Source organism: Hippoglossus hippoglossus, chromosome 8, assembly GCF_009819705.1.
Source record: "Hippoglossus hippoglossus isolate fHipHip1 chromosome 8, fHipHip1.pri, whole genome shotgun sequence".
NCBI lineage: Eukaryota > Metazoa > Chordata > Actinopteri > Pleuronectiformes > Pleuronectidae > Hippoglossus > Hippoglossus hippoglossus.
In genome coordinates, this window is record NC_047158.1 from 13,542,164 (window position 1) to 13,567,242 (window position 25,079).

The following is a 25,079-nucleotide window of genomic DNA, read 5'->3' on the forward strand; positions in this document are numbered from 1 at the left end:
CTGGCCCTGCGGTTTCAAGGCGTCCCGGGTTAGATGATGAAAGGGGGATAAAAAAAAGAAGAAGGGACGGTTTCCAGGCGCCCCAAAGGCGGACCCCTATTGGCCCTGAAGCCATATGAGTCAAGCGTGAATCAAAGGGAATACTGCAGAGAGGGAGGGGGGGGGGGGGGGGGAATTATACGTTGGATATTTAAAATAATCGAGGTTAGTTTTCGGAATAACACGCGACGGACGGCGTTAATGAGAAGTTGCGAAAACGAGCGGAACGAGCGCGTCAGGTTACCGGCTGCACGTGAGAGTTTTGAACGGGGGGAGAAAACAACGACCGTCCCGCCGAGGAGAGAATCTGCACGGAGCGTTTTTTAACGGTGCCTGCATTGAGGTTTGTCTTTGCGGTGCTGCTGCGTTCAAATGGCAATCACGCTAGTAATAAAGAACACGTTGCATTTGTTTTTTTATGGTGCATTTTTTTTGGGGACAAACTGGTAGAGCGTTGCGTGCTGGTTGTAATGGTGGTCGTCCAGTGAATTCAGATGAGGGTGTGAAAAGCTTGCATGGAGCCAGCAGAGCTTGATCTGAACGTAAAGCAGCCAGCACTCACTCTTATACAAAACATTTTAATTTTTTTTAATCACACGTTTATTTTAGCAGAATAATAAAGACGTTTCCTCATTTCCATCTATTTATTTTATTTATTTACACAATTTCACAGTGACGTTTTTCCCTGCAAAAATATTTTTTGGGGCAAATGTCTCTTTTAAACAACAGATCATATAAAAATACACCAACCCATCCAAGAAGGGAAATTATATTGGTAGATTATTTACACTTTTTCTTTGTGTATGTGTGTGTGTGTGTGTGTGTGTGTGTGTGTGTGTGTGTGTGTGTGTGTGAATGTGTGTGTGTGTGTGTGAATGTGTGTGAATGTGTGTGTGTGTGTGTGTGTGTAAGTGCCCCCAAGCCCACAACAGAATATTTTTTTTTTAACATGGCCTGGCAAAATTAATTAAAACTGTGTTCATTTTTATTTAATTAGTTTAATTATTATTTGGAGCAAATGAAACCTCAAAAGTCATATTTTATTTATGTATAAATATTATTCAATTTTGTTTAATCGCTCTATCAAGAAACATATTTATGAAATTGTCTTTATTCGCACACATTAAAGTAGAGTTGGAGTAAATAGATTTGTATGTATTTATTTTATTGTTTACTCTTTGTGACCACGATGTAATTATACAGTGGACACAATGTTTTGGGGGTTTCTTTTTTTTATACTGCCCCTTTGTGAGATTTTATAAAAGCTTTGCTGCTTTGCTCTAATGCGATATAATGTTATATATAAGAAGGTGCTGGAATTCCTTCTCATCATGGGCTCTTCTCAAGTGAGTGCATGGGTGCAATGTGAAACAGTCAAGGAGGGGGGTTAGCTGCACGAACACATACGTACACACACAGACACAGACACACACACACACACACACACACACACACACAGACACACACACACACACACAAGTGATAATTAATGCGGAGTGAGTGATTTCTTAAGAAAAAAGGCCAGTTTTACGACGAGGATTGTCCTTGATCAATGAAGCGTTGATGATTGACAGCCTGAGCCTCCCACCCACATCTACAGTTGAAGAAAGGACCCATGGATATTTCTTATAGACAAACTCGTTGGCTGAATGCTTTTATTTCCACATATAAAATACACAAGACCACTCTACGCATGGCTGATCATTTGGAGCATCTGACAATGATACATGATTCCATGTTCTACAAAGTATTGCAATGGTTAGTTAGCATAAGTTTTAAAGAAAAACGCCAAAGTTCGAAGGGAAGATTTAAAAATGTTTTCCTTCATGAAATAATAATATTTAACATCTTCTAAAACAGGGGAACTCATGGGTTTGGTTAGGTTTAATGCATTTGGTCAAGTTAATTCCACAAACCCACAGCCCAACGTAACACGGACATGTTCACAATGGATACCCTTTGACTTTTGTTTGTGTATATTGTGTGTGTGTATGTGTGTGCAAGCATTGATGCATGCACATATAATCTGACTGGATATCAGTCGATATTATTAAGATGTCAGAAATCAGTTTTATCTTTGTGCATAAATATGAAACATTTTGTCAGCAAGTTTAACGCCTTAATATAAAATGTTGTGTTATGTTAGGTGGTTGGATCATCGAAAATGTGTGTGTGTGTGTGTGTGTGTGTGTGTGTGTGTGTGTGTGTGTGTGTGTGTGTGTGTGTGTGTGTGTGTGTGTGTGTGTGTGTGTGTGTGTGTGTGTGTGTGTGTGTGTGTGTGTGTGTGTGTGTTCACTGCTTGAATTCTGGTAGCAAATGTCAGAAGCCTAGTGAACACACTGTTTTTAAGACGGCACCCATGTCTTCACTTCAGGGAAAGAAGCTTGATCTCACCCACACACCAATAAAACTGTTGATTTTATTTTTAGATATATTCTCTCTGACCGAAATGTACTTCTTTTTTTTTTTTTAAAGGGCAGAAATTTCAGTAAAGTTGTTACTTCACATCCCATTTCCTCTAACTGAAAACAAAAGATCAGTGGAAGCGTGAATGTCAGACAAACAGTGGAAACACACACACACACACGCAAACATATTATTTCTATACATTGACCACTTTACATAAATTGAGGGTATAATCATTACAAGCTGATGAATCCCGTGACGCCCTCTGACATGCACTGTTGGCCCTTCTTTACCTTTAAGTTCACCAACCCAGGCAACCTGACGTCACATTTTAACCCCGTCATTACCTCACTGTTTCCCCCTGTTTAGCCCTGCAGGCCTCAAATGGAAATGACAACATTGGCAAAGTTCATTGTCAGTTACACAACTCTACGCTTTAAAAAACAAGGGTAAGAACGTTTTTGTAAAGTAAACTGTGTGTGTTTATGCTCATGTACGTGCCATAAAACCTATATCGGCTCTAATGAATTCTATTGATTCACTCAGACCCTGTTCAACAATCTGTCTTCATGTGCTAGTTGAACCCAGAGTGTATAAAGATGCATATATCAGCATTTCTCTGATGTGGCCTGAAAATATCACCTCAGCCTGAATGTGTGTTTAAATACAAATAAATTAATAAAGTTTTAGTTGATTCTTTTAAAGTTGCTCTCTCAACCACTGCGTCAGACTGCATCACATATTAGGTCGTGATGTTTTTTTACTCAAGTCTTGTGATCGCGGATGTCTAACACAGCTGTTGGAGGCTTAACAACGCACAAGAACAACACTGTGTTCCCACTATGAAACTCATCAGGCATGTTGTTACCCAGGATATGCAGTAAGGGGTGTTGGGCCGGGGTTGCCCGATGCTTCCATGGTCATGTGACCAAGATGGCTGTTGTCACTAAAAAGCTCTTGTTTGAGAGAAGAAAAGGAGGTCTGTGGTGTGATTGATTTCTCCCCCAGCTGCAGGTTGGAGGAGCATTGCGTAAGCGTCACATGGCCGAACTGGGCAGCGATCATCAAGCCGCTCAGTTCAGGGTTCCAGACCCAGGTCTGTCCACGGCTAAGTCAGCGCAGCCCTTTGGGCTTCCTCCGGTCATTCACAGAGCCCGCACATTCATTCCACACAACTCAGGCTTTATCCTCCTTCTCACACGACAACCCCGAATGCTTGTTAGAGCCGATTTATCAGGATATTCTGATTTCTCTTGCCAGTTTCGATAGAGAAATAACAGCACACAGTTTCAACTGGAGGTGAAATGGTGCAATGAAGACTCTGATTTGTCCTGGTTACATTGCAGAGTGTGGCCTAAGTCAATTGGTAACAGGCTGCTAAGATATCCTGCATGCAGATGAGTTCAGAAAAACATGAAGTTTCACAATGAGGAAGAAACAAAGTGAGTCGCGTGTCTGAACTGAGCATTATCTGCATGTTCTTTCAAAGTCAAATAATTTGCTATGAAGATCATGACACCAGACACTAATTAAAAAGTGACCGATGTAGAATTATTTTTTAAATTTCTATAGATAGACTACGAATCATTATACAAACCTAGTTTTACACTTAGACAAAAAAGCTTTTTGCCACCAGCTCCCAAAGGAAACATGTGAGGCTTAAGGTAGTTAAAAGCCTTGTATTTCGATATGTATCTACAGTATCAACTATGACAAAATGAGACGTGCACTTAAGTAGGATGATATTAAACTGCTATGACTTCTCAAAATACAACTAAGAAAAAATTACCTACTAAGCATTTTTTTCTCAGTGGCAGCCTCGACTTTTCTTTTTCATCCAAGCATCCCCTTCTCTCCTCATGTCTCTTTGCTCGCTGCCATAAATCCAGCTCTGCCATCATACCAACGAATCAGTTTATATGACATGTATATGCTTTTCGTATGAAGTGTCCAATTAAAAATGTCCTCTGCAAGGCCTGAACCAGTTTTCCTGGTTGCCATTCGCCCCCCTCCTTAAAGCAGATGGCCTTTCTGTCATATTAATTTCACATCCCGATGGCCGATTGTGGTTCCTACATAAAAGTGATGAGCCGTATTTCAGTGCCCCAGCTGATGGGACTCCCAAAGATATGGGTGCTCCTTTTATGGATCTTCAAATATGCAGTTATCACTCTCGCTGCCCACCTGACAAGTCTGCAACGTCTGTCAGAGATAAAAGTTTAACAACGCCAGATCACTGCAACAATGCTGAAGTGGGGAAGAGGAGAAACAGCAGCGGACGCAGTCAGCTCAAAGGGCAATCTGTGCTCTAAAATCCTCAGAGTGAGATGATGGTAGAAGATGATTCTTGAGAATAAACGGCTTTGCGGAATCTTTTTTGGGAATTGTTCAAATGTTGCTGTCTGATCCAACATAAAAGAAAGAGAAAGAAAGAGTGAGAAATAAAACACAGATCTTCACCACAGACTCAGATTCAGCCTTAGCAGTAGGTTGTCACATTTGATTAAACTACTATATGCATTGAGAATCATTTGCACGGAGCGGGACTGACTTTAAATGTAGTCCACTTACAGTGGATGTTGTCTCATTATTAATCTGCTCCAGTACATGTCAATATGTCTTTTGCATAGGGATTTTTTTTTTCCTGTCAGAAATGTAATATCTTTGTAGTAATTTAAAATGATGGTTTGCACGTCTCTGCATATGCATGTGCATCACTTGCCCCTCTGACAAAGATATTGCAAAAGATTAAGTTAATATTATTGTTTGACCAAGGAACCATGTTGCCCGTCTTCAGGAGGACGTGACACATGGCCTCGACCAAAGGACAGAATAATGTGTGGCGGAGTGAATGGCTGCACATGCTCATTAGTTTCATTAATCACCGGGGACAGAGATGCCTAATGATAGAGGGACCAGGGACTTCACCGAAGGAAAGAGGAAAAGGATGTGACAGAGATGAAGGATTCCTTGAGAATAATAACATTTGGAACATATAAGTTTCTTTCAGATTCATTTAAATTGAACTGTTTTGGGTAATCGTGGTTCTGGCAACATCACAGGGATTGCTGGAAACAAAAGGCAGAGTGTAATTAATACCAGGCCTAATTGTCACTCTAAATTGTCGTATCATTATAATTTAATGTAATGCTCTCACTCAGAGTGTGAGGGAAAACTGGGCCGAGCCTGTTCCCCTGAGGAAACAAAGGATCTCTGTGGGGATCAAATAGGTGTGCGGCATTTTCTCACAGACGTTTGATTGTGAACTGAGAGACTCCTCTTCCTCTCACATTCTCGGTCGTCCCTTGCCCAATATAGCATGCAGTTAATGGGAGTGGCCGAGTCTCGCACCAGATCGCAGGGTGGAGAGCGACGGACGTAGCTCAGCCAGCTCCTCTGCAGCCAGCTCCTCTGCAGCCTGTTCGGTGGGAGCGAGAGGCCCTGAGCTTGGCCGTCCCTGTGCAGCAGCAGCCGAGGCCCCTGGGATAGTCGTGCACGGCGAGGGCAGGCTGTTTGATCAGCACATATTTTTAATTGGCTCCGGGCACCCTGGAGTGTCAGCATTGCCACGGAGTAGACTCCTATTGCATCTTTCCTAATTACAATCATTATAAATTCAAGGCACATCATAAAGGATTAAATGAGACTTGTGTGTGTGTGTGTGTGAGTGTGCCTAGGTGAGTGTGTGTGTGTGCTTTATCTGTTAGTGTGCCTGTGCATGGGTGCGTTGTCTCCTTGATAGCTAACATGTATAGCTTAATTGTTTTTCTCCTCAATAACAGTAGATGAGTAAGGGCTTGAATCCTGGTCCACTAATCAAATTATATGAAAGGGAACTTCTTAACATATTCACTCTGAAATACCGTGGCATGAAATACGTCTCTGTAAGTCTGTTAAATAGTCATTATGAATAGAAAAAAAAACTTTGGGGAGTGTTGAACCTGCAGCTTTATTGAATATTCACATCTGTCCCGCTGTGAACGACAGGTTTAACAGGAGCAGTTTGTCTTATTTGAAATAACTGATGTCACACAAACCGCGCAACTCTACGGAGAATTATTTCTGAAAGGCTTGGAAAACAAATGATCTTGAGAAAACGTCAATGTTTTATTCATCACTACTTTGAGGGAAACAGAACTGGTTCTTTCCTGTCTTAAATTAGACGTATAGACGATGATGATATTGTGTTGAAGCGCCGTCATTTTTGCTCCTTATACTCTGCTTTAGGGAGCGAGAATAGGAGGGGGTTCAGTTCCCTAAACAAAGGAGGCTTAAATCTCTTAAATATCTACCAGTGCTACTTTGCCCCCGAGGGACCAAAGAAACAAGGCAGTGTTTCTTCGGTCTGATATTGGAAGCTAGAGTTCACGAGGGCAAAATGCATGCGATCACTATGGAGGGATTTTAAGAGCCGGCTCTGTTCGAAAACATGCGCCTGAAGCCTCAACACACACCCTGACACAAACATTAAAATCATATGACATATGACGGAGAAAATTACTACAATTTATAAAGGTAATAACCATGTCTGACCAAAGTTTGAGATGAATATCTCAGTCATGAGCCATTACAAGAACCTCTGCAGCATTCAGGGACAATAGATAAGTGTTGGACAGAAGCCTCTGAGCACAAGCCAATAGTTACGGTGATCGAGACTGATAATGTCTCTTGTGGAACACACTGGGACTTCTATTCACAATCAACATCCAATAAAACTGCAGCTGCTCATATAATAGTTAAAGGACATTATTGTACAGCAGTGAATGGACATGCTGTGGGGAGGCAGACACAACAACTCAACAATGGATGTTACAGAAAAGCCACAAGTTTTACTCTAATTCTTGCGGTTGGTGATGTGAGGACTAAACTAGTCACAGATGGAAATGTGTAAACAGAGAGAACTGCAATGTTTCGGTTTGTCAAAAAATCGGACGCAGATGGAAGAAACGCTGTTATTTTCCCCTAAATGAAATGAATTTGGATGTTTCTTTGGATCCTAAGCGTTGCTCGCAACCAGCGCAACAAGAGTGAATACAGAGCAGAGGTCGGACATTCAAAGGATATATTTTGGAATGCGATCGCTTGGCTCCTACTGAGTCATGGAGGGTGGACAACAGAGGAGTTGTGGCAGAGGAAAGAAAGTGAAAAATGGATCAGACAGATGAGTGAGGGTGGGGCGTCTCTTCAACCATCGCTGTCCGGAAGAGTCCATTCATCATTCTCACGTCTTGGTGTCACGGCTTTACTTTGGCAATGGCCAGAAGTGTGGCAATGAAGACACGGAGGATTGATGAGGTGCAGGCGGGGGTTGGCTAGCAGGGGTTCGGGGGTGGAGATGGTCAAACCAGATGTGGTGTGAGGTGGGGCTGCGACGGACCACAAGCGGGCACCTGATGAAGGTCATGATGTTACCCACTGCCCCCATTAACCATAGCCATTTGCGGACATGCATGAATGTAGGCCACGCACAGAGACTGTGGCATATTCATGCATATTCATGACAGCTTTCTACCAGCAGGGACGCTTCCTCGTGATGTGGACACCGACCTTCCCGGAACTCATGACACTGCAACTGTACAACAAAGACAACACACTGTGGGAAATGTAAAAACCTGCTCAGGTAGACGTGCACCACAAAGACTGGAAATGGCAAGAAACTGTTTGTGTGGCTCTGACCAAATGTAAGAAAATCTGCCAACCAGCACCTCTAAAGTGAACACTTGATGTCTTATTGCTTTAATCCACACAAACACCAAAACATTCAAATCTAAATTTGTGATTTCGTGGTTTATTATTATATTATTATATTGGCCGTTATTTTGGGACCTCCCGTGTAGACAGTGGACATCTGGGTCGAACACGTCTCCACACAAAAACACAAACAGCAATACTTTCTGTAGGTGTTTTAGGTCCAGTAGACGCGTTGGCTGAACAGCATCTGCATATGAATACCGATAAATTAAAAAGCATATTTCTGTCAACGTGTTCTGTCTTTTTTACCTATTACCTATTGCATTCTTTATGCAAAAGATCTTGTCTATAGTGTCGGCTCATTGTGGGATTTTTAGGTCTTGATCGAGAATACCTCTGCTAATTGACCCCTTAAGTTCAATCGAGCTACATCAAAGTTCACAGCCTCATAGAAATCAATCCTCTTAATGTCAAACTTTTTTTTCATCAGGAACCATGAATTATTCCCTGGGAAAGCTGTAAAATCAAAAAAAACCCGCTATCTCACAATGTTAAAGAAAGTGAAAAAAAATTATAATGGATCCCTAAATTGAATGGGTTCTTCCCTGACCCACGTTTCATCCTTACAATAAGTTTTGTGGAAATCCTTTTGGTACTTTTTCCAAAATCCTACAAAAAAACAACAACAACCAACAAACAAATAAAGAAATGGACAGGGGTGAAAACTTAAACTCCTTGGTCAATTGAATTGAATTGAATAAAATTTTAATGAAATGTGTCAGGCTGCACCTTATAGACAAAATTTAATATTAAATTTTATTGAATTGAATTGAATTGAATAAAATTAAAATGAAATGTGTCAGGCTGCACCTTATAGACAAAATTTAATATTAAAGCTCAGTTAATCTCTTTTCTGTTGTGTCCATGCTTCAGGTCCTCATGAGCAGACACAGTGATACACACAGTGGATATTCCTGGACTCCCCCTTGTGGTTAAATGTCACACAACTGTAAAAGACTACAGTCTGCCAGACAAGGAATACACCGAGAAGTGGAGGGGGTAACTCAGGCTGATTTAAATTAGTGCCAAGAGTAATATCAAAACGTGTTTCCTCTTCCTTCCCTCCCTCTCTTCTCACTCCGCTGTGTAGCGTAGCCCCTGCTGGCACCGGGCGTACTCCGAGGAGTGCGGTTCTCCCAACTCAGTAGCTGATCAGAACCAGGTGGGTCGGCCTCCATGTGCTTTCCATTTGCACAGGATGTAAATGGATTCAATTAAATCCAAATGCACAACCTGTCAGCCAGGGGGAAGTGGCAGACTTTCAAAGGCCATTAGATTATGGACAGGATTTGGAATAAAAACTTCACTGGCCCGGGATTGTGCCATTAAATTGGTGGATGTGAAACTATTGAAGTGATTTGAGCTTGCATGCTGACTGAGCGATAATAACGTGGGTGCAAAATCTGTCACACGCAACACACGCCTCCCAAATTGTCATTAGCAGCCCGCCCCATTCTTTTTCCGTCCCTCTCTCATACACACAGACACAAACATACAAACGACATACGCAGGGCTGTGAGTATATCCTCGGACATATTGCGAGTGGCCTCACAAACTTGTCTGCATTAACAAACGGGAGCTGTTACAGCTTTTAAGCCAAACGTCTCCATCAGTCATGGCTGTTAAGAAGCCCAGCCGTAAAAATTAAAGACTTCCAGCAAAGCGGACCAACTGTAACACGTCTCCTTTGTTTTGATTGGCTGGAAAAATGTGATGTCCACTGTTAACATTCGGTTTTCCCTCGCCGGCCCGTGTAAACATGTAAAATAAAGTAAATTGTTAGCCTGCTGAGGTAAAAAATCACTTATATAAAGCAGCCCTGTACAGATGTGTAAGGTTGAGCAGATGTTTCACCTACAAAACAGTTTTCACCCGTCATGAATTGTAGGGGGGAGGGGCGATGGTGTTGAAAACAAAGGACTTGGCGATAAAAGAGAGGGTTCGCTTGACCTCCTATGATTTTAATGTAGAGAGCCTTTACTTTACAGGCCTGATATAGAAGTGAATCAATGGGACATTTCTGAGCCATTATTATCAATCACCATTGCTTATGACACCCTAATGAGCTCATTAGATAAGATGAACAGCAGATTGATTGCAAAATGGGCCAAGTAAAAAGTAGGATGTAGAGAAGCAGAAGGTGATGGAGGAGGAAGGAAATAGGTCTCATGTTTCTGCAGAAAGAAGAATGGGTGAGAGAAATTAAACGAGTAGGAGACAGGCCATGTGTCTTGGACTGCATTTTTATTCCATCAAAGTTTGTCAAATTCAAATTCTTTGCATCTTTTCAGTCCGCTTAGCCTCCTACACAGGCCATAATAAGATCACATAGAGGTTCACTGAAATATCATCAAACCTGTTGACAAAATGATCCCACATCTTTAACAGCTATAGAGATTTTTGGACTCGGCGTGTGTCTCCCACACACATGCAACTGCTGATGTTGGCCGTCTATGCTCCACAGAGGAGAGCAGCTCAAGGCAATTCACTTGCTGCTGTGGACACGAGAAGGAGGGAAAGGCGACAGGTCAGAAAAGTGGAGAGAATAAAGACGAAGTAAAACAACAGAGGGAGGGAGCCGCGGAAAGTCAGTGGAATCGCAGAAGAAAAGAACACAAAGAAGGAGGGGGAAAAAGGATGTGTACGAGAGTGTAAACGATGTGATTTGAGCAGACATTTGTTCCCCTTGGGCGAGCATGATAGGCCATTCTGTCTGAATTGGGGGGAACGTAAGAGAACCCTGCTGGTGCTGGATTTTGGCTGCTGTGGCACTAAAGTGGATTGAAAAGTGAAAATATGTAAGAGAAGGTCAGTATAAAAGCAGCAGCAGCAGCCTTCTCCGTTTCCACCCAGGACGGAACAGATGTGCTCACGACTCCAGCTGTTGCCAGATGTGGATGCGGCACCATCTGCAAGAGCTGTTAGCGCATGTGCACGCGTAAGTGTGCGTGTGGGTTTAGAGCAGGCACATAGAGCTGCAGCTCACATGAGTCAAACTGAATAACAATAATCGCTGTTCTTTAAGATTTAAGTCTCACAATCACCTCTCTGATTACTCCCTGTCACCATCAAGTTACAAGTTGGGGCGGAAAATACAGCTGAAAGTTGAAATGCTGTATACGTTCACATTTCTGCATTAAAAAGCAGATCATAAAAAGTTGCTGCACAAACACACTTTCATCTTGTATGTGGTCGATTACATCCTGATGACTGCGTCTATTCATCACTAGAACCACACAGAAAGCATTCATACAAGGTGAATCAAGAACACTGACAATATACATTTCTATATTAGCGCAGTCGCACATATATATATATATATATATATATATCTTTCATCTTTGACTCTTCTTAAGGCTTATGTGTCCATTCATTTGGCTGAAAATAACCAAGAAGTAAAAAGAAAATATGATGAAGGCTAAAAAGCCAAGAGATTAAAAGGAATAAAAAAAGGGGGAAATCATTTCTTGTGTGATCCTCGAATATAAAACCTAATGAGACATACGAGTGTTATGAGACCCCGGGAGATGGCAGATTAAAAATGTGCAAGGGCGATTTCCACCAACAAAGCGGTCGCTCCACTGCTGTGCCCTGCTCCACCAGGCAAAGAGAATGGTCTGAATAGATTTCAGCAACCTTCATAAAGCCCAGACTAAAGCCACTTCACAAAAGGGAATAGAAACCAAGCCAATCAATTAATACCCCCCCCCCCCCCCCCCCCCCATCAACAATGAGGAGCATAGAAGGGGAGAAATGCTTTCAGACCTGGTGTACGTCTGAAACTTGCTGGGTTCCATCGTCCTGTGACATTGAAAAACAGAGTCAGGGTCTACTCTCTGCATGTTCACGGCTTCTTTCTTTGTGTGTGTGTGTTTGTGTGTGTGTGTGCAGGTGTGCGTCTTCTAATGTATGTGTGTGTGGGTACGTGCGCGTCGAACGGCTACATTCAACAGAGCGCTGTGCTCTTTAAATGCCAATGAAAATAAAGAGAGGGAAATTGTAGGCACTCCGAAGCAACAGGGAAAAAACCAACAGAGCGAGACGGAGAAAGCAAAACCTTACAGCGCCAAGAGAGACTTCATAAGGTTTAGCAGCCCTCCACTCAAATATATGGCGGCCATAAATCCTCCACTTAATGTCCTTTGGGCTGCACTTTTTATAGGTAGTGACAATGACAGTGAGTGACTTCTTTTTAAAAAATGTTAATCAACATAGCAAATTTCAACAAGGCTGCCTGGACAAACTCCAAGGTTTACTCTTTCTAAAACTCCCATTCCAGTAATGAAAGTTGACACAACGCTCTGTTGCACTACACAAGACGTTCTAAGGGATGTAAAATATTATGTTTCCACTGAAGTATGGAAGGAGTAAATCCTTAAATAGAACGCAGACAGGTCCAATACATGATACTTGAGTGTTGAGAAGGTCCACACTCCATGAAACAGTTTGTCTCGGGTTTCGTGTCTTGGCATCGTTTCCCGACTCCAGATTTTGTCCTAAAAATTACATTTATTGTGACAGGCTCGGAAGCAACATGCTCCTTAAGGATAAGAAGTGAAATACGCCGCTCAGGGATCAAATGTAACAGCACCCGTTGTGAAGAATGGTCCCTTTCAGAATGGTAAATTATTAATGCAGAAAGCCGAGGGGACTATTTTAATGTGGTTGGTCAAACTACGTCATCTCAACTCCAACCATGTATCTGATTAACATGTCAATGTGATTTTTTGTTAAAAGTGGTTCAGTGAAAGCTTAGGTTTGACGTTTAGGGAAATATGCTCAAAATTGCGACAGCAGCCGTTAGCTTAGCAACTGCACACAACAGGTGTGGTGCAGCCCTGGTGTGACGCTGTGACAATATCAACCAATCAGCATCCCTGAGGCTCACTACATAATAACTTACATTGTTTCCGTACAAAAATCTAAATGTAACAACAATTTGTCATTTTAGCCCCCATCGGTCTTACGAACTGCCAAATTGACCATTTATGATTTCTTGGCTCCGAGCAGTTGCCAGGCAACCAGTGGAGAATCCTGTATTTCTGAGTGTATCCACTATATAGTGCCCTTAAAAGAAAAATCCCACACACAAAGAAGTGTGCGTGATGCCCACAGCATGCACACCCCTCTCTGTAACTGATCCCACAATGCAGTGCTCCACGTGTCATGGATGCAAAGATGACGATGATTTAGATAGTGTTTGCATTGCTGCTTTACTTCTCATTATTAAAGGAATGTTATTAATGAATGAAGGAGTGGAAGGACACAGTTTTAGTTGTAGTCGGCACAAATGGCAGAGGGTGACTTCTACACCTGGTTGTGGGTTTTGTCACTGTTGGACAGAGCCGGGCTGTTTCCCTAATTCCAGTCCTGGTGCCAAGCTACGCTATAACCACCTCGAAGCTGTAGCCTTTTATTCTTTAGACCGTCATGAGAGCGATCTCCATCTTCTCCTCTATCGCTCCACTAATAAGTGTATTTCCCAAAATGTCAAACCATTACTTGAAAGTGTTATTGCAGCTATTGAGTATTGCACTTTCATAAAGCTCGGGGGCCTCAGAGGAGACAGATTTCAAAAGGAGTGGTCAAAATTGAAGCAGCACATGCGAACATATCCTGACTCACAGTCCCTAGTACGGACTTGAGCTTCAACAACTACAATGCCCACAATGCAACTCAGCAGTATATCATCTCACCACCTCCTGCCTCTTAATTGCCAGAGACAGCGTGGCACTGAGTCAGTATTATTAAGTAGTGCTCCTCATGACGACTAAACTGAACCACATGCGAGCGTCCCTGCAAGAATTTCCCCTTGAAATCTGGTGGAATAGAATCTCACAAGGTGGAAATATTCAGGAACAAACCAGAAAAATTAAATAAATGTTCAACATCCACTTAGCACGTTCAAATCCAACATAATATCAGTGTTTTGCTAAGAATGTCTAACACAGCAGAACACAGTCTTTAGAAGAAATAAGAATAAACATTTTCCCTTTTGTGTTTGCATTATTGAAGCACAACCCATCAAGGCGTGTTGGATGAAAAGGCTCGTCTTTGTGTATATATCGTTCATGGGAATGCGTTTCTTTTCTGGTTTGATGATTTCTCGTGTTTTTACACCCCCTCCCCACACACACACACACACACACACACACACACACACACACACACACACACACACACACACACACACACACACACACACACACACACACACACACACACACACACAGACAGACACTTTGTAACTGGCCCAGCATAGACAAGCGTGCTCCTTCATTCACTGTGGCATCGGGGTGTTTCGGCAATCGTGTGCATGCCCAAACAATACTCAGTCCAAGGATTACTCACTGTTTTCTTTGGAGAGTCAAGTTTGTTTTTTCTATTTTGTCCATATATCCATGACTCCATACACCCAAGTGCTGTGATGCTGTGATGTCAGCCTCCCGCTCACCCACCCCCCCCCCATGTTTCTGGTTGTTCGCAGACAGTCTTGATGGCTCATCAAGTTGTCACGGCCTTGCAGCTTTTTTACTGCATTCCTTTCTTTATGTCCTGAGAGGGTTTCTTTTCTTTTTTTTTGGACTGAGCCGTAAAATGAATCCGTGAATAGACCAAAAGCTTTGAGGTGCACTCAAGGCCAGGTACGTTGTGTTGATATTGAAGGAGTCCTGCCTTCCCTCGGAGTGTGATGCCACTTTGGGCCTGGCCTTCCTTTTTTGGGGGCGGCGGGAGGTCGCAGTCTTTGAAAGTCCGCCTTAGGTTTTTATGTGTGTAAAAAACAAAGGGTTTTGTGCAACATGAGAGATTGCAGTGTGGGAGAGAGAAAGAGAAGGAGAAGCAAGTTTGGTCGCCATGGCCTTGGTTTCATGTTCAACAGAGGAGTGATCATCCAGAGGAGGAAGAGGAGGGGCGGTAGTGGTGGTGACTGAGTGACTGCTAGCCCAGCAGACATGATAGATGTCTTTAATAACCTCTGGCTGCTTTTTTAGTGTCCTCCAGGATTTGTTGTTATTAAGATCTAGGTCTTATTATGATGACCACCTCTTTCACCGTCTCCCACATCACGCTGGGCGTCAGTCCAGGCAGTCAAAATAAACACAAAGGCAAAAGGCGCCCCCCCCCCACCCACCCTTATACTTGTGCTGATGTGGCACTTGTTGATGGTGCCAGCATGTCTCAATCCCGACCCAGGAATACGTGGCTTCACAAATAGTCAGCGGTTTAGGAGAAAACAAATCCCCCCGCGTGGTGATCACCTGTTGAACCAACTGAATTCTGCACTGCCAAGCCCCGTAGACACTGATCTAACATCCCCACATTACAGGGGAGATTGGAAAGGCATGTTTAGGGTAAATGGTTATGATGATAATGGCTTTATTAAGCATTTCCATTATGAAAAGAAAGGAGGCAGGAGTAAGAGGTGCTCATTGTCAGTACATGTAGGACCGTGGGACCCATAAGAACTCATGCCCATCGCTGCTGAAAGATAAAATTTCAAACTGCTTTTTTTTTTTTTTTTTCTTTTGCAAATAACAATCACAAACACTCTTCTTCAGTGTGTCTAAGTAGCTTCAAGCTCTATCACAAGCAGAGATTTGGTAAGGGCCCATGTTTTATTAATTTGCAGATGAGCTCAGCTATTGATGGCGTTGGCCGCCCATGGGTTCAATTAGGATAATACAAGGAGATGGGCAGATTATGGGCAGCTACTTAAGTGCGAGTATATCTCTTCCTGACAGTTATAGTCCAAATGCAACAAATTGCACCTTGGTGGCTGTGAGCGGCGCCATATCGGTCCTGCAGTGATGAAACATGCCAGTGCTGCAGGTCAGCCATGTAGAGACAACACCAGGCAGTGTGAGCCATGCGGCCTGTCCTCTCGGAGCACACAACACAGGCCCAGCTGCAGCCGATTCCCATTCACTTAATAGGGGCCATTTAGAAAACAGCGGTACACGGTGCTGCGCTGAGTGCCCGGCCAACCAGTCCCACTTAGCACGACTCTCTCTAAACTATTACTCCCCGGCAGTCTCCGGATTGAAAGCCTGAGAGTGTCGACAGCTGAACAGGGCGAAAGCTGAAGCGCGTAAACATCACGTTTTACAAATGCAAAGACAGGGTGTGGGAATATTCTCCCGAGCAGCCATAAAAGGAGGAATGGTTGTGGTCTGTGTGTGGGACAAGAAACTGCTCACAGCCTTTCTTTCTGTCTTCTGGGGTGAACATTTATTATGATTGATCGCGGCCTTGACTGTAACTTCGCTGTGCAATGAAAACAGTCTACTGTACATTGTCTCTGGAGCACATTGTGTGAAATTGAATAGCGAGGCCATAAAGTGGAACTGGAGACAGTGACCCAAGCAGGCCGAGCCTGTCGGTTATCTTGCTTTTCTGCTCGGTACGCTCGGAGCACTAAAACTGCACGCCGCTCTATAGAGAGCGGCTGAACTCTGTTTGCTTTCCTTTGCTTAGGGAAATGACGATTGTTTCTCAGCTGCATCAGGGCAGCGTGTTTAGGCTACAGTCAGTGAGATAACCCAGTCCTCCCCTCAACAGCCTGACAGCAACACTTGGGGGAAAGAGTGAGCGCTAACAGGAGCAGCGTGGGCCAGCCCAGAGAGGATGAGAAAGAAGATCCTCCTAGGTTTGTGTTTTTACTCAAGAGCAAGTCGTTTCTGTCTGAGTGCCGTGCCTTAATAGCCACACATTTTGTACTTTAACAACCTACTCTCCGCGAATTGAATCCCCTGGCTTCCTCTGACAGGTGGTGAGCTGTCAAGACACAAAGCAAAAAAGAAGAAATCTAACTGAAATCCAGTTTAGTCTGTCAACACAGTTGTAAAAATATAACGAGGAAGGCCCGTAGAATAAAATGTAGCTTGCATACATATGGCAATATCACCTGAATATCAATCCATCTTAATTCCTGACCTGTGAAGCACTTCATCATCCCGACCCACCAACCCTACCCTCTCCTTGTTCGCCTGCCACAAGCCTTGCCTATTCCCCGCTCCAGCCAGGCCGGGGCAGTAGGGCACCGCTAATGTGCTCGGCAGGTCATTAATTCTTCCGATGGCCACGGGGGCAGCAGAGCAGGCGAGCTTTGTTGTTTGATATCAGGTGGAATGGTTGATGGGGGAGGCAAAGCAGATGTTTGTGTTGGCTGGTGAGGGAAAACAGCGTCGTCGATGCCAACCCAATCACCATCCCATGCCAGGCAACAGCTGCCCAAACACAACTCAGCCAAAGTCTGGCAAAGGGAAGCCAGGGTGACCAGATCAGCTTCAACTCTTCTTTACCCACGGAAATTATTATTATCACTTTTGAATATTCAAAAGCCTGTCACATGAAGGACTGTGCCGTGACCGGTTTCTTTTTTGTTTCCCCAATCTTCCTCTTGGCTGTGAGATTATTCATGGAGATTTCTAAAAAAAACTGAAGGTGAACTGATAAATATAAGACACGCGGTAGTTTGTGAGCTTGTCGGTGGTTTGTTGTGTTGTTGTGAGGAGCTGATGTTCTCTGTGCTTACTTTGCCTTTGAAGACAGATGAGAATCTCAGCAGAGAGGACACAAAGAAAAGGAACCATACACTAACCCAGATCTTTTTCCTGCTGGCCACAGTAAAAATATAACAATGTATGCGCATACATAGACCCCAGAACAAGGACAGTTCATTTAACTCTCTCCTGCCTCTCCACTCAAGTGATATGAGCCATTCATCACCGCCCACCTTCACATCTGCGTGCTGCATGGAAAGGACAATGAGTGTATGCATGTCTGTGTGTCTGCATGCGTGTGTGAGTGTGTGTTTGTGTGAGTGAAAAGAGATTAAAGATAAATATCTTCCACGAATCACACACATTTTGATCCTGTTGTAGAATTCCCCAATATTTATCTGATTCAGACTAATAGGAATGCATTTAGTGTGAGTGAACACTGAGAGAGTGCTGCCCTCTACTGTTCTTTTCACAAACAGGAAAGCCTTTTAATGACCAACTATAACGGTTTTAAATGGTGTAAATACATTTTACGTCCCCAAAAAAAGTGTTTTAACTCTTCTGTCGCGTTCGTTTCAAGTTGATTAATTTTATGTTCCCCGTTGAAAATGACTGACCCATTCAAGCTGATCATAAATCCATAACAATGCATTTATGATCACCTACTGTTGTGTTAGACTTTTTTACCAACTTGTTTTGGCTATTTAGGGCCTGCAGACCACATGGGCATGTTTTCGGATAAAAGAAAAAAAAAGGATAATATATGGATTATTCTGACTATAAGAACCCTTTGTGTTTACAGTCTAACAATGACATTTGTTTTGAAATCCTTTCATATTTTTAAATAGTGGCACAAAATAACATCTGCTGTTGTCGTGTGCCCATCAGATGAATAGACCTGTGCCTGAATAACCCCAGTTATTAATTCTCATTGCCTTGAGATCAAAGGATAAATAAAAAGTTGATGAAAATCATCCACGCCCTGGTTAAATAGAATAATTCAAAAATAATCATAATGCTTTGAAGCCCCACATTTAAACTTGTGTCTGTGTAAGTTATTTAATATATTCTCTTCTAGAACTGCCTTGTTGTAAACACCAATTTCTATTAGTGAGTACTCTTAACTAGAACATTATGAATAGGTTGAAAAATTGGAAACCACAGAGGTTTCCTTGTATTTGCATTTTAGGGCAAATTATTTCTTAAGTATGTTCTGAAACAGAAATGTGGATGATCAACGGCAAACGGCTGCTAATTGAATTCTCAGCACCTTAATTACACTTACCAGATGTGAGGTTTTCTTCCGGATACAAAAGCCTGTTTAAAAAGACAAATACCTCATGATGATGCTTAGATGAGTTTACTTATTGTTCACTAATTATGCCTCCATGTCGCTGCGCTGTCTATTTGGAAGCCGTCTTTCAAGATAATGAGAAGGGCTACACCTGAGGAAAGATTGTTAATCCTGGATTATCATTGGCTCGTTTGTCACCTCCAACTTGGTTGCGGTGGAGCGGGGGTATCAAAGAAGGCGAGTAATGAGGACCCACAGTAGCCAGCGAGGTAACCGTGGTTACGTGCGGTGCATTAATGCATGTAATCTGTTACCGTGTCTGTGACAAGACAAGGACATGTAGTGAGCTAATTAAAGAAACCTTTCCCTGCTCCTCCCTTAGACACAGGTCATATCTCATTAATGATGGTCTCAATGCATGGGGAGTCATTCATTACCGGCCATTTGGAGGAAGAAGAGGAGGTGGTGGGGATTCCTGTATGCACATATTGTATGGCATGCAAAGCTGACAGGTATTTCCTCAGAGAAACACAGTATGAATAGAGCCAGACAAACCAAGCATCCACATATTTGAGATTTATGACATAATTTTAAAATATTCCAAGTGTTGCCCTGACATTTTACGCTTCTGTAAGTTATGTATATAATGCATATGAAAGAGTAAGAAAATGCCTTTGTTCAAAACATTAATTTTTATTTTTTTAAATGATGGGATATTTACAAGAAAAAATATAATTAATGGCAAGTTAATGTCATGTACATTTACTAGATACAAAAAATATTTCATTGAAAAAAAATAAAAACATTAAGCTACATTTACAAATATCCATTTCTGACACACCAGCCAAAAATAACAGAAAATTAAAAAAAAATAAACAGCTGAGCTAACTCCCGTGATAAAAGCTTCGGGAACGAAACCCGACAGGAGGAGGTCCGCACAGCGTCGCGGTCAGTGCTCGTACCTGGATGTTCAGTGCACACGGACATTAACACAGCGACCATTGAATGCTAGTGCACAGGCAGAAAGGCTCATCTGCAATTATAACAGCATTTTTGTGGCTTCAGTGATATTGCAAACAAAGCCAGGGCAATGTCTTTTTTGTTTCTAAAGGCTGTACTGTAACCGCCTCAGGACTGACACAACTCTATTTCCCTACAAGCTCAAACGCATCATCAAAAAGCGGGAAAAAAACATTTGAGTGAGTCTAAAAGGTTGTAGAGTTCATTGGTCTGACTGTGGTCGTTTTTAACTTTGTGGTCACTAGATAACAAAAGTTAGAACTATCACTATTCTCTCATAAATCTCCACAAACATAATGCAAACCTGCTGGTGGATATTGGTCTGTGTCCACGCTCAAATTGTTAACTAATTGCTGACCAGCACAAGAACAACATCACTCCCCTGTGAGGAAACATAGTGACGTTACCTCCTTTGGTTTGCAGTTGCATCAGTTTATAATAGCAACAGTGTTCATCTCTGATATCAAATCCGAGCAACATTTGGCAAAGCTGCTGATTATAAAGGATTATTCCCACGTCACAATCCATCGAGTTATTACTGACTGGACGGAAACAGCGGGGCAAGTCCTATAAATGAAATGTTATGGAATGAGTTGAAATTACGCCATTGGTTGGCTGAGCGAGTGCAGGAGTTTCCCCGATTAGCCAATGCACTTTGAATATAAATTTTTAAGACATCATTAGGGGGGCTTTTACAGGCAGTGTTGCCAACTAAGCGTCTCTCTAGCTGTATTTACTTACTTTTAAGACTTTTCTAGAATCATGCGAGTTTGGGGATTTAGTCTTAATGGGCCTTTTCTCAGTCACCATTTCATTCAATGTATGTGAGTGCAGAGATTTAGAGAGAAGCAAACAGATAAAGGGCTAAAACCTGCTGACACCAGGCAGAATGCAAATACGATGCAATCAAGTCATAAATATACAGATAAGCATATTATGTCATCTTGCAAATTTTCAAGCAGGCTTTGGCTCCTCTCCTTTAGTTGTTAACAAGTGGTTCCACAATAGTTTATGACCTCAATTTGCACATTGACCATTCATCCAGCCACATACTGTACTAGGTTTGGACCTCGTCTTGTCTAATGATCATAAGAAGGCCAGATGTTTAAATCTTTTTTATATGTGATGTGAAGAAAATAAAACTGAAAAATTACAGCTTGGAACCAACATCTGGGTACACTACTGCCAAGGCTGTGCATGGTTTTAAAATCAAGATTGAATTCAGGAATTTGAGACCAGATCTGCATCTCAATACACATCTGTGCTAATAGTTGCATATGGGATAAATGTACCAGATACTTTCAATTTAAAATAAGGAAAATTAGCAAAATTATTTAAAAAAAAACAACAGTTTGGCAGTGTCATTGAATCAATTTAATTTGTAATCTGTGCAAAAACCTACTCACTTACTTCATGGACTAACTCTCCACGACATTGAACTGAAATCTACGTACAAGATTTTAATTACTCTATTCACTATCAAAATAAGGACAGGTAAGAACTTCCTTAGCCAAGTTAACACCCATGGCTTCTACAACCCCAGAGTCCCTGTCTGAATATGAGAACCAATGAGCAGTCCAAGACAAGTGCAAGTCATCCCTGAGACTGGTCCATGAACTTCCACAGACATCAAATTCAGCATATAACAACCCTGCTGGGAGACTAAACAAGTCACACTGACCGGCCTAAAAATTGGGTTTGGTGCCATTTGTGCAGCTCCAGTAGCTCTACTTTCATACAACATTTAAGACAAAAACACAGGGGTTCATCATCGTCATCAATCAATCAATCAATCAATCAATCAATCAATCAATCAATCAATCAATCAATCACTAAAATGGCTCTTCGAGCAGCATGTAAACCAAACTGGTCAGAAATCAAGTAGATGACTAGACGATGTTTAAGTGGATCACACAGTTATTATTGCTAAAATGATTATCGCTTTGACTTATTTGAATGATGAACACCCTCCAGATACCTGACCAGGAGCTGGTCTCCATCCACAGATATGTAGAGCTGTGAGATTTCACTGTAACCGGAGATGGGTGGGGAAGAGCCGAGTAAAGTGATTCAGCATGTGGTGCTCCAACATGCTTCAGGGCCTTGGCCCTCCGGCCGCTGACAGATCGACATAAAGTCATCACGTGTCTCTGAGATGGACTCGGCTCTCTAGGCTCTGGAAGTGCGCCTCCCTCAGGAGGCGGTTGATCTGGAGGTAGGACACCAGGTCTGTGGGGCCGGCCAGTTCTGAGGAGTCGCCAGAGCTGAGGGGACTGCAGGGGCCCACAGCACACCGACTGCTACAGCTCCCAGCTGCATGTTCTGGACTGCTGATGCTGCTCTCACTGTTGGATGACTGAAAGGCAGATGTCAACATTAGCAGTGTCCTTGCAAACCTAGTCCATTGTTTAAGACCAGACAGATATGAATCTGTCAGCATCCAAGGCTTCTTCTGTGTTCATGCACAGTAATGAATGAAGGTCAACCAGGTTTTGCTCTGACAGAGTTACTGTAGTTCACCAAGAAAATAGACCCCATGTGTAAAAATATTATAAATGTGCATCCTGCACAACTAACACGCAAACCAATATGTAGACAGCTGGACTGATTAAAGTAGAAAAATGGATTCAGTCACAGAAGCTCAAGACAACTGTAGCGCCTCCTGTGTAGACATGACATGTGTCCACTTCAAAGCAAACTCTACTGCGGTTTGTTTGTGGTGTTAAAGCTACAGTGGCCAACACGAGGCGCTAGATCTTCAGTCTCATTGTAAAGAAAGACAAAGCTTCAAGATTACTTTGGGGTTGTGAGTCCACATTTAGGCCACATGAATCTGCGGGAGAACCCGACAAACAATTTTAATTTGTCATACCCTTCTACATGCGGCACAAGTAACGTGGACTAGAATAGTATGTGTGTAATAAACCTTGGATGTGTATGCGACATGGTTCCGTGTGGGTTCAGTCCACAAAGTTTAAAGTCAACCACATGTTTCTCTATATAAAAGATCTCTTTAGGTCCAGTCAGCTCTGATATGATGCCTTTGTTGATGTCACTTGTTGACTCATCCCCACAGTCCTAATTACTTCAAGTGGGTTTGAGATGTGCATCATATGAGCTAAAGACAACATGATAACTGAGGTAAAACATACTCATCACACTGCAAGCATTTCCCATCAATTAAAATATTGTTCCATTGATCATAGAAACTAAAAAGGAGTAGAGTATTACCTAACTTGCTTTCATTCAACAAATTTGATTTCTGCATATGGGTACAAATAGTGCAGATGATGCACAACTATTGTTGTCAAAACTGTCCAATAAATTGTACCCGTCTGTGAATACAAGTTCATGTTTACACATCCTGCTTGTTTGTACTTGAATTACTCACTGCAAATAAAAAGGCATCAATGTTTTTGTCATTTTTGTCTCAGACCCAGTGAACCAACCCACGGACATGAAAGTAACCCGGGTCCCCACATAAAAATCTAAAACTGCTGCTCCTGGAAATGTGTTTGGTTTGCTTCTGTTTCTGTTTCTTCAGTATTAAGATCCCCCCCACTGACACTTATCTGTACCTCGGAGTCCCAGGCATCCCGGCCGGGCTCCGGAGAGAGAGGGTGAGCTCTGCTTTGCCTCTTGGCTTGGGGCACCAGGTGGCCACCCTCCTCATCACCAGCACTGCGCTGTCGTTTCCTGCAACGCAGCAAGCACACCGACATTAAACACACAAACGTATGTACCATCATGGATGATCGTCTCTCCAGTCTTTTAGAGAAAAGAGCAAATAGCATCTTGGATCAGGGTAAATCTAAGGAATGTCACTATACTTGGACGCAAACACAATAAAATGATCGACTCATAATTTTTCGGGTTCGGCCACAGTGTTTACAAAACACTGCTGACACCATATAAATCTGGAGCCAATACATTATTCTGTTGTAGCCAAAACAAACTTGCTGTTACCAACATGCGAGATCAAGTAAAGTAACTTGTACAATTGTCATACATTTCTGTCGTTGGTAATAAATGCACGACCGGCTGCTGCTAGCACGTACGAATCCTGATCACCTGCTAGCATAATGCTCTGTCTTTGTAATGGCTGCTGGGAGAGTCGAATAAAGGCCACAGTCACTGTTTCATAAAAAACATTGGATCGATCAGTAAGTGATAGATTCGCGGCACAAGGCCTCGCTCACCTGTTTTCAGTCAACATATGACGACGATTAATCGGTTTCCTCTTTGTGTTTGTGCTGATCGGACCGGAGGAGGCGGCTGGGTGATGTTATCGACTAGTCAACGTAGCTTGTGTCCTTTCAGTCGACGGCCTACCACCCGAGTTAGCTCCACTAAACGGGCCTGGTTAGCTACTTGCGTCGAATAAAACAGTCATTATGTCGTCACTAACAAAACAATCGCGTAAAGCAAATAACCACAGATACTAATAAACCACAACGGGCGTTAACGGGCTAGCTAGTTTACTAAGCCTGCCCCAGGCGCTTCATCACTGCCTACAAGCTAATGCTAACGTCACAGCTCGCTAGCCTTCTTAGCCGCTGTATATTCTTAATTAGTTTTTTCCACTAAAACAGATACTGTGGAATTAGCGTAGTTTCTCTCGCGTCAGGCTAAAAGTGTCTGTAGCTCCACCCGAGTTAAACTGCGGCTCTTTCAGCTCGATGTTAGCCCGAGATACAACCAACCGCAGCACCCGTGTTTACATGTCACCGCGCATGCGCACAGACCAGGAACGGTGCCTTTATGGGCTGTCGGACAAATACATTATCCACAATGCTAGTGTGTAAACCGTGTTTTTTCAGAGTATAACACGGTGACAGGAACTTTAAGTATAATACGCGTGATAACTATATTGAAAATAATGTTTACTGAAGTTGTCAACCTTATTTATTTGGATTTGGTCGGTTGGAAGTTAACTGGTTGCAGGTTGAACTAGGGCGCTTACGAGCAGCACTTTAACGCAACTTGTAAAAACGGTGTGCTGCTCTTTCGCTGGAATAATTAATATTAATAAAATAACTGCTCATTAATGTAATTTTACATTTAAA

General features: G+C 42.5%; 1 protein-coding gene and 1 long non-coding RNA gene across 2 annotated transcripts; one reads left to right on the forward strand and one right to left on the reverse strand.

The window, feature by feature from the left end:
• Positions 1–18,027: 18,027 nt before the first annotated feature.
• LOC117765794 lies at positions 18,028–21,328 on the forward strand. The gene is made up of 2 exons (XR_004614622.1): positions 18,028–18,125; positions 21,248–21,328. It is a non-coding gene; the product is annotated as an uncharacterized LOC117765794 (long non-coding RNA).
• Positions 21,329–21,973: 645 nt separating this feature from the next.
• LOC117765792 lies at positions 21,974–24,764 on the reverse strand. The gene is made up of 3 exons (XM_034592289.1): positions 24,213–24,764; positions 23,592–23,709; positions 21,974–22,369 (listed from the first exon to the last, which is right to left on the reverse strand). Exons 1-3 carry the CDS (start codon positions 24,227–24,229, stop codon positions 22,154–22,156), a joined length of 351 nt encoding a protein of 116 aa, XP_034448180.1. The 5' UTR covers positions 24,230–24,764; the 3' UTR covers positions 21,974–22,153.
• Positions 24,765–25,079: the final 315 nt, after the last annotated feature.

Bases quoted from the DNA above. Each gene is read 5' to 3' on its own strand.
- LOC117765792 (XM_034592289.1), bottom strand. The intron at 22,370-23,591 runs GTACAGATAAGT...TCTGCCTTTCAG, and splicing joins GGGATGCCTGGGACTCCGAG to TCATCCAACAGTGAGAGCAG.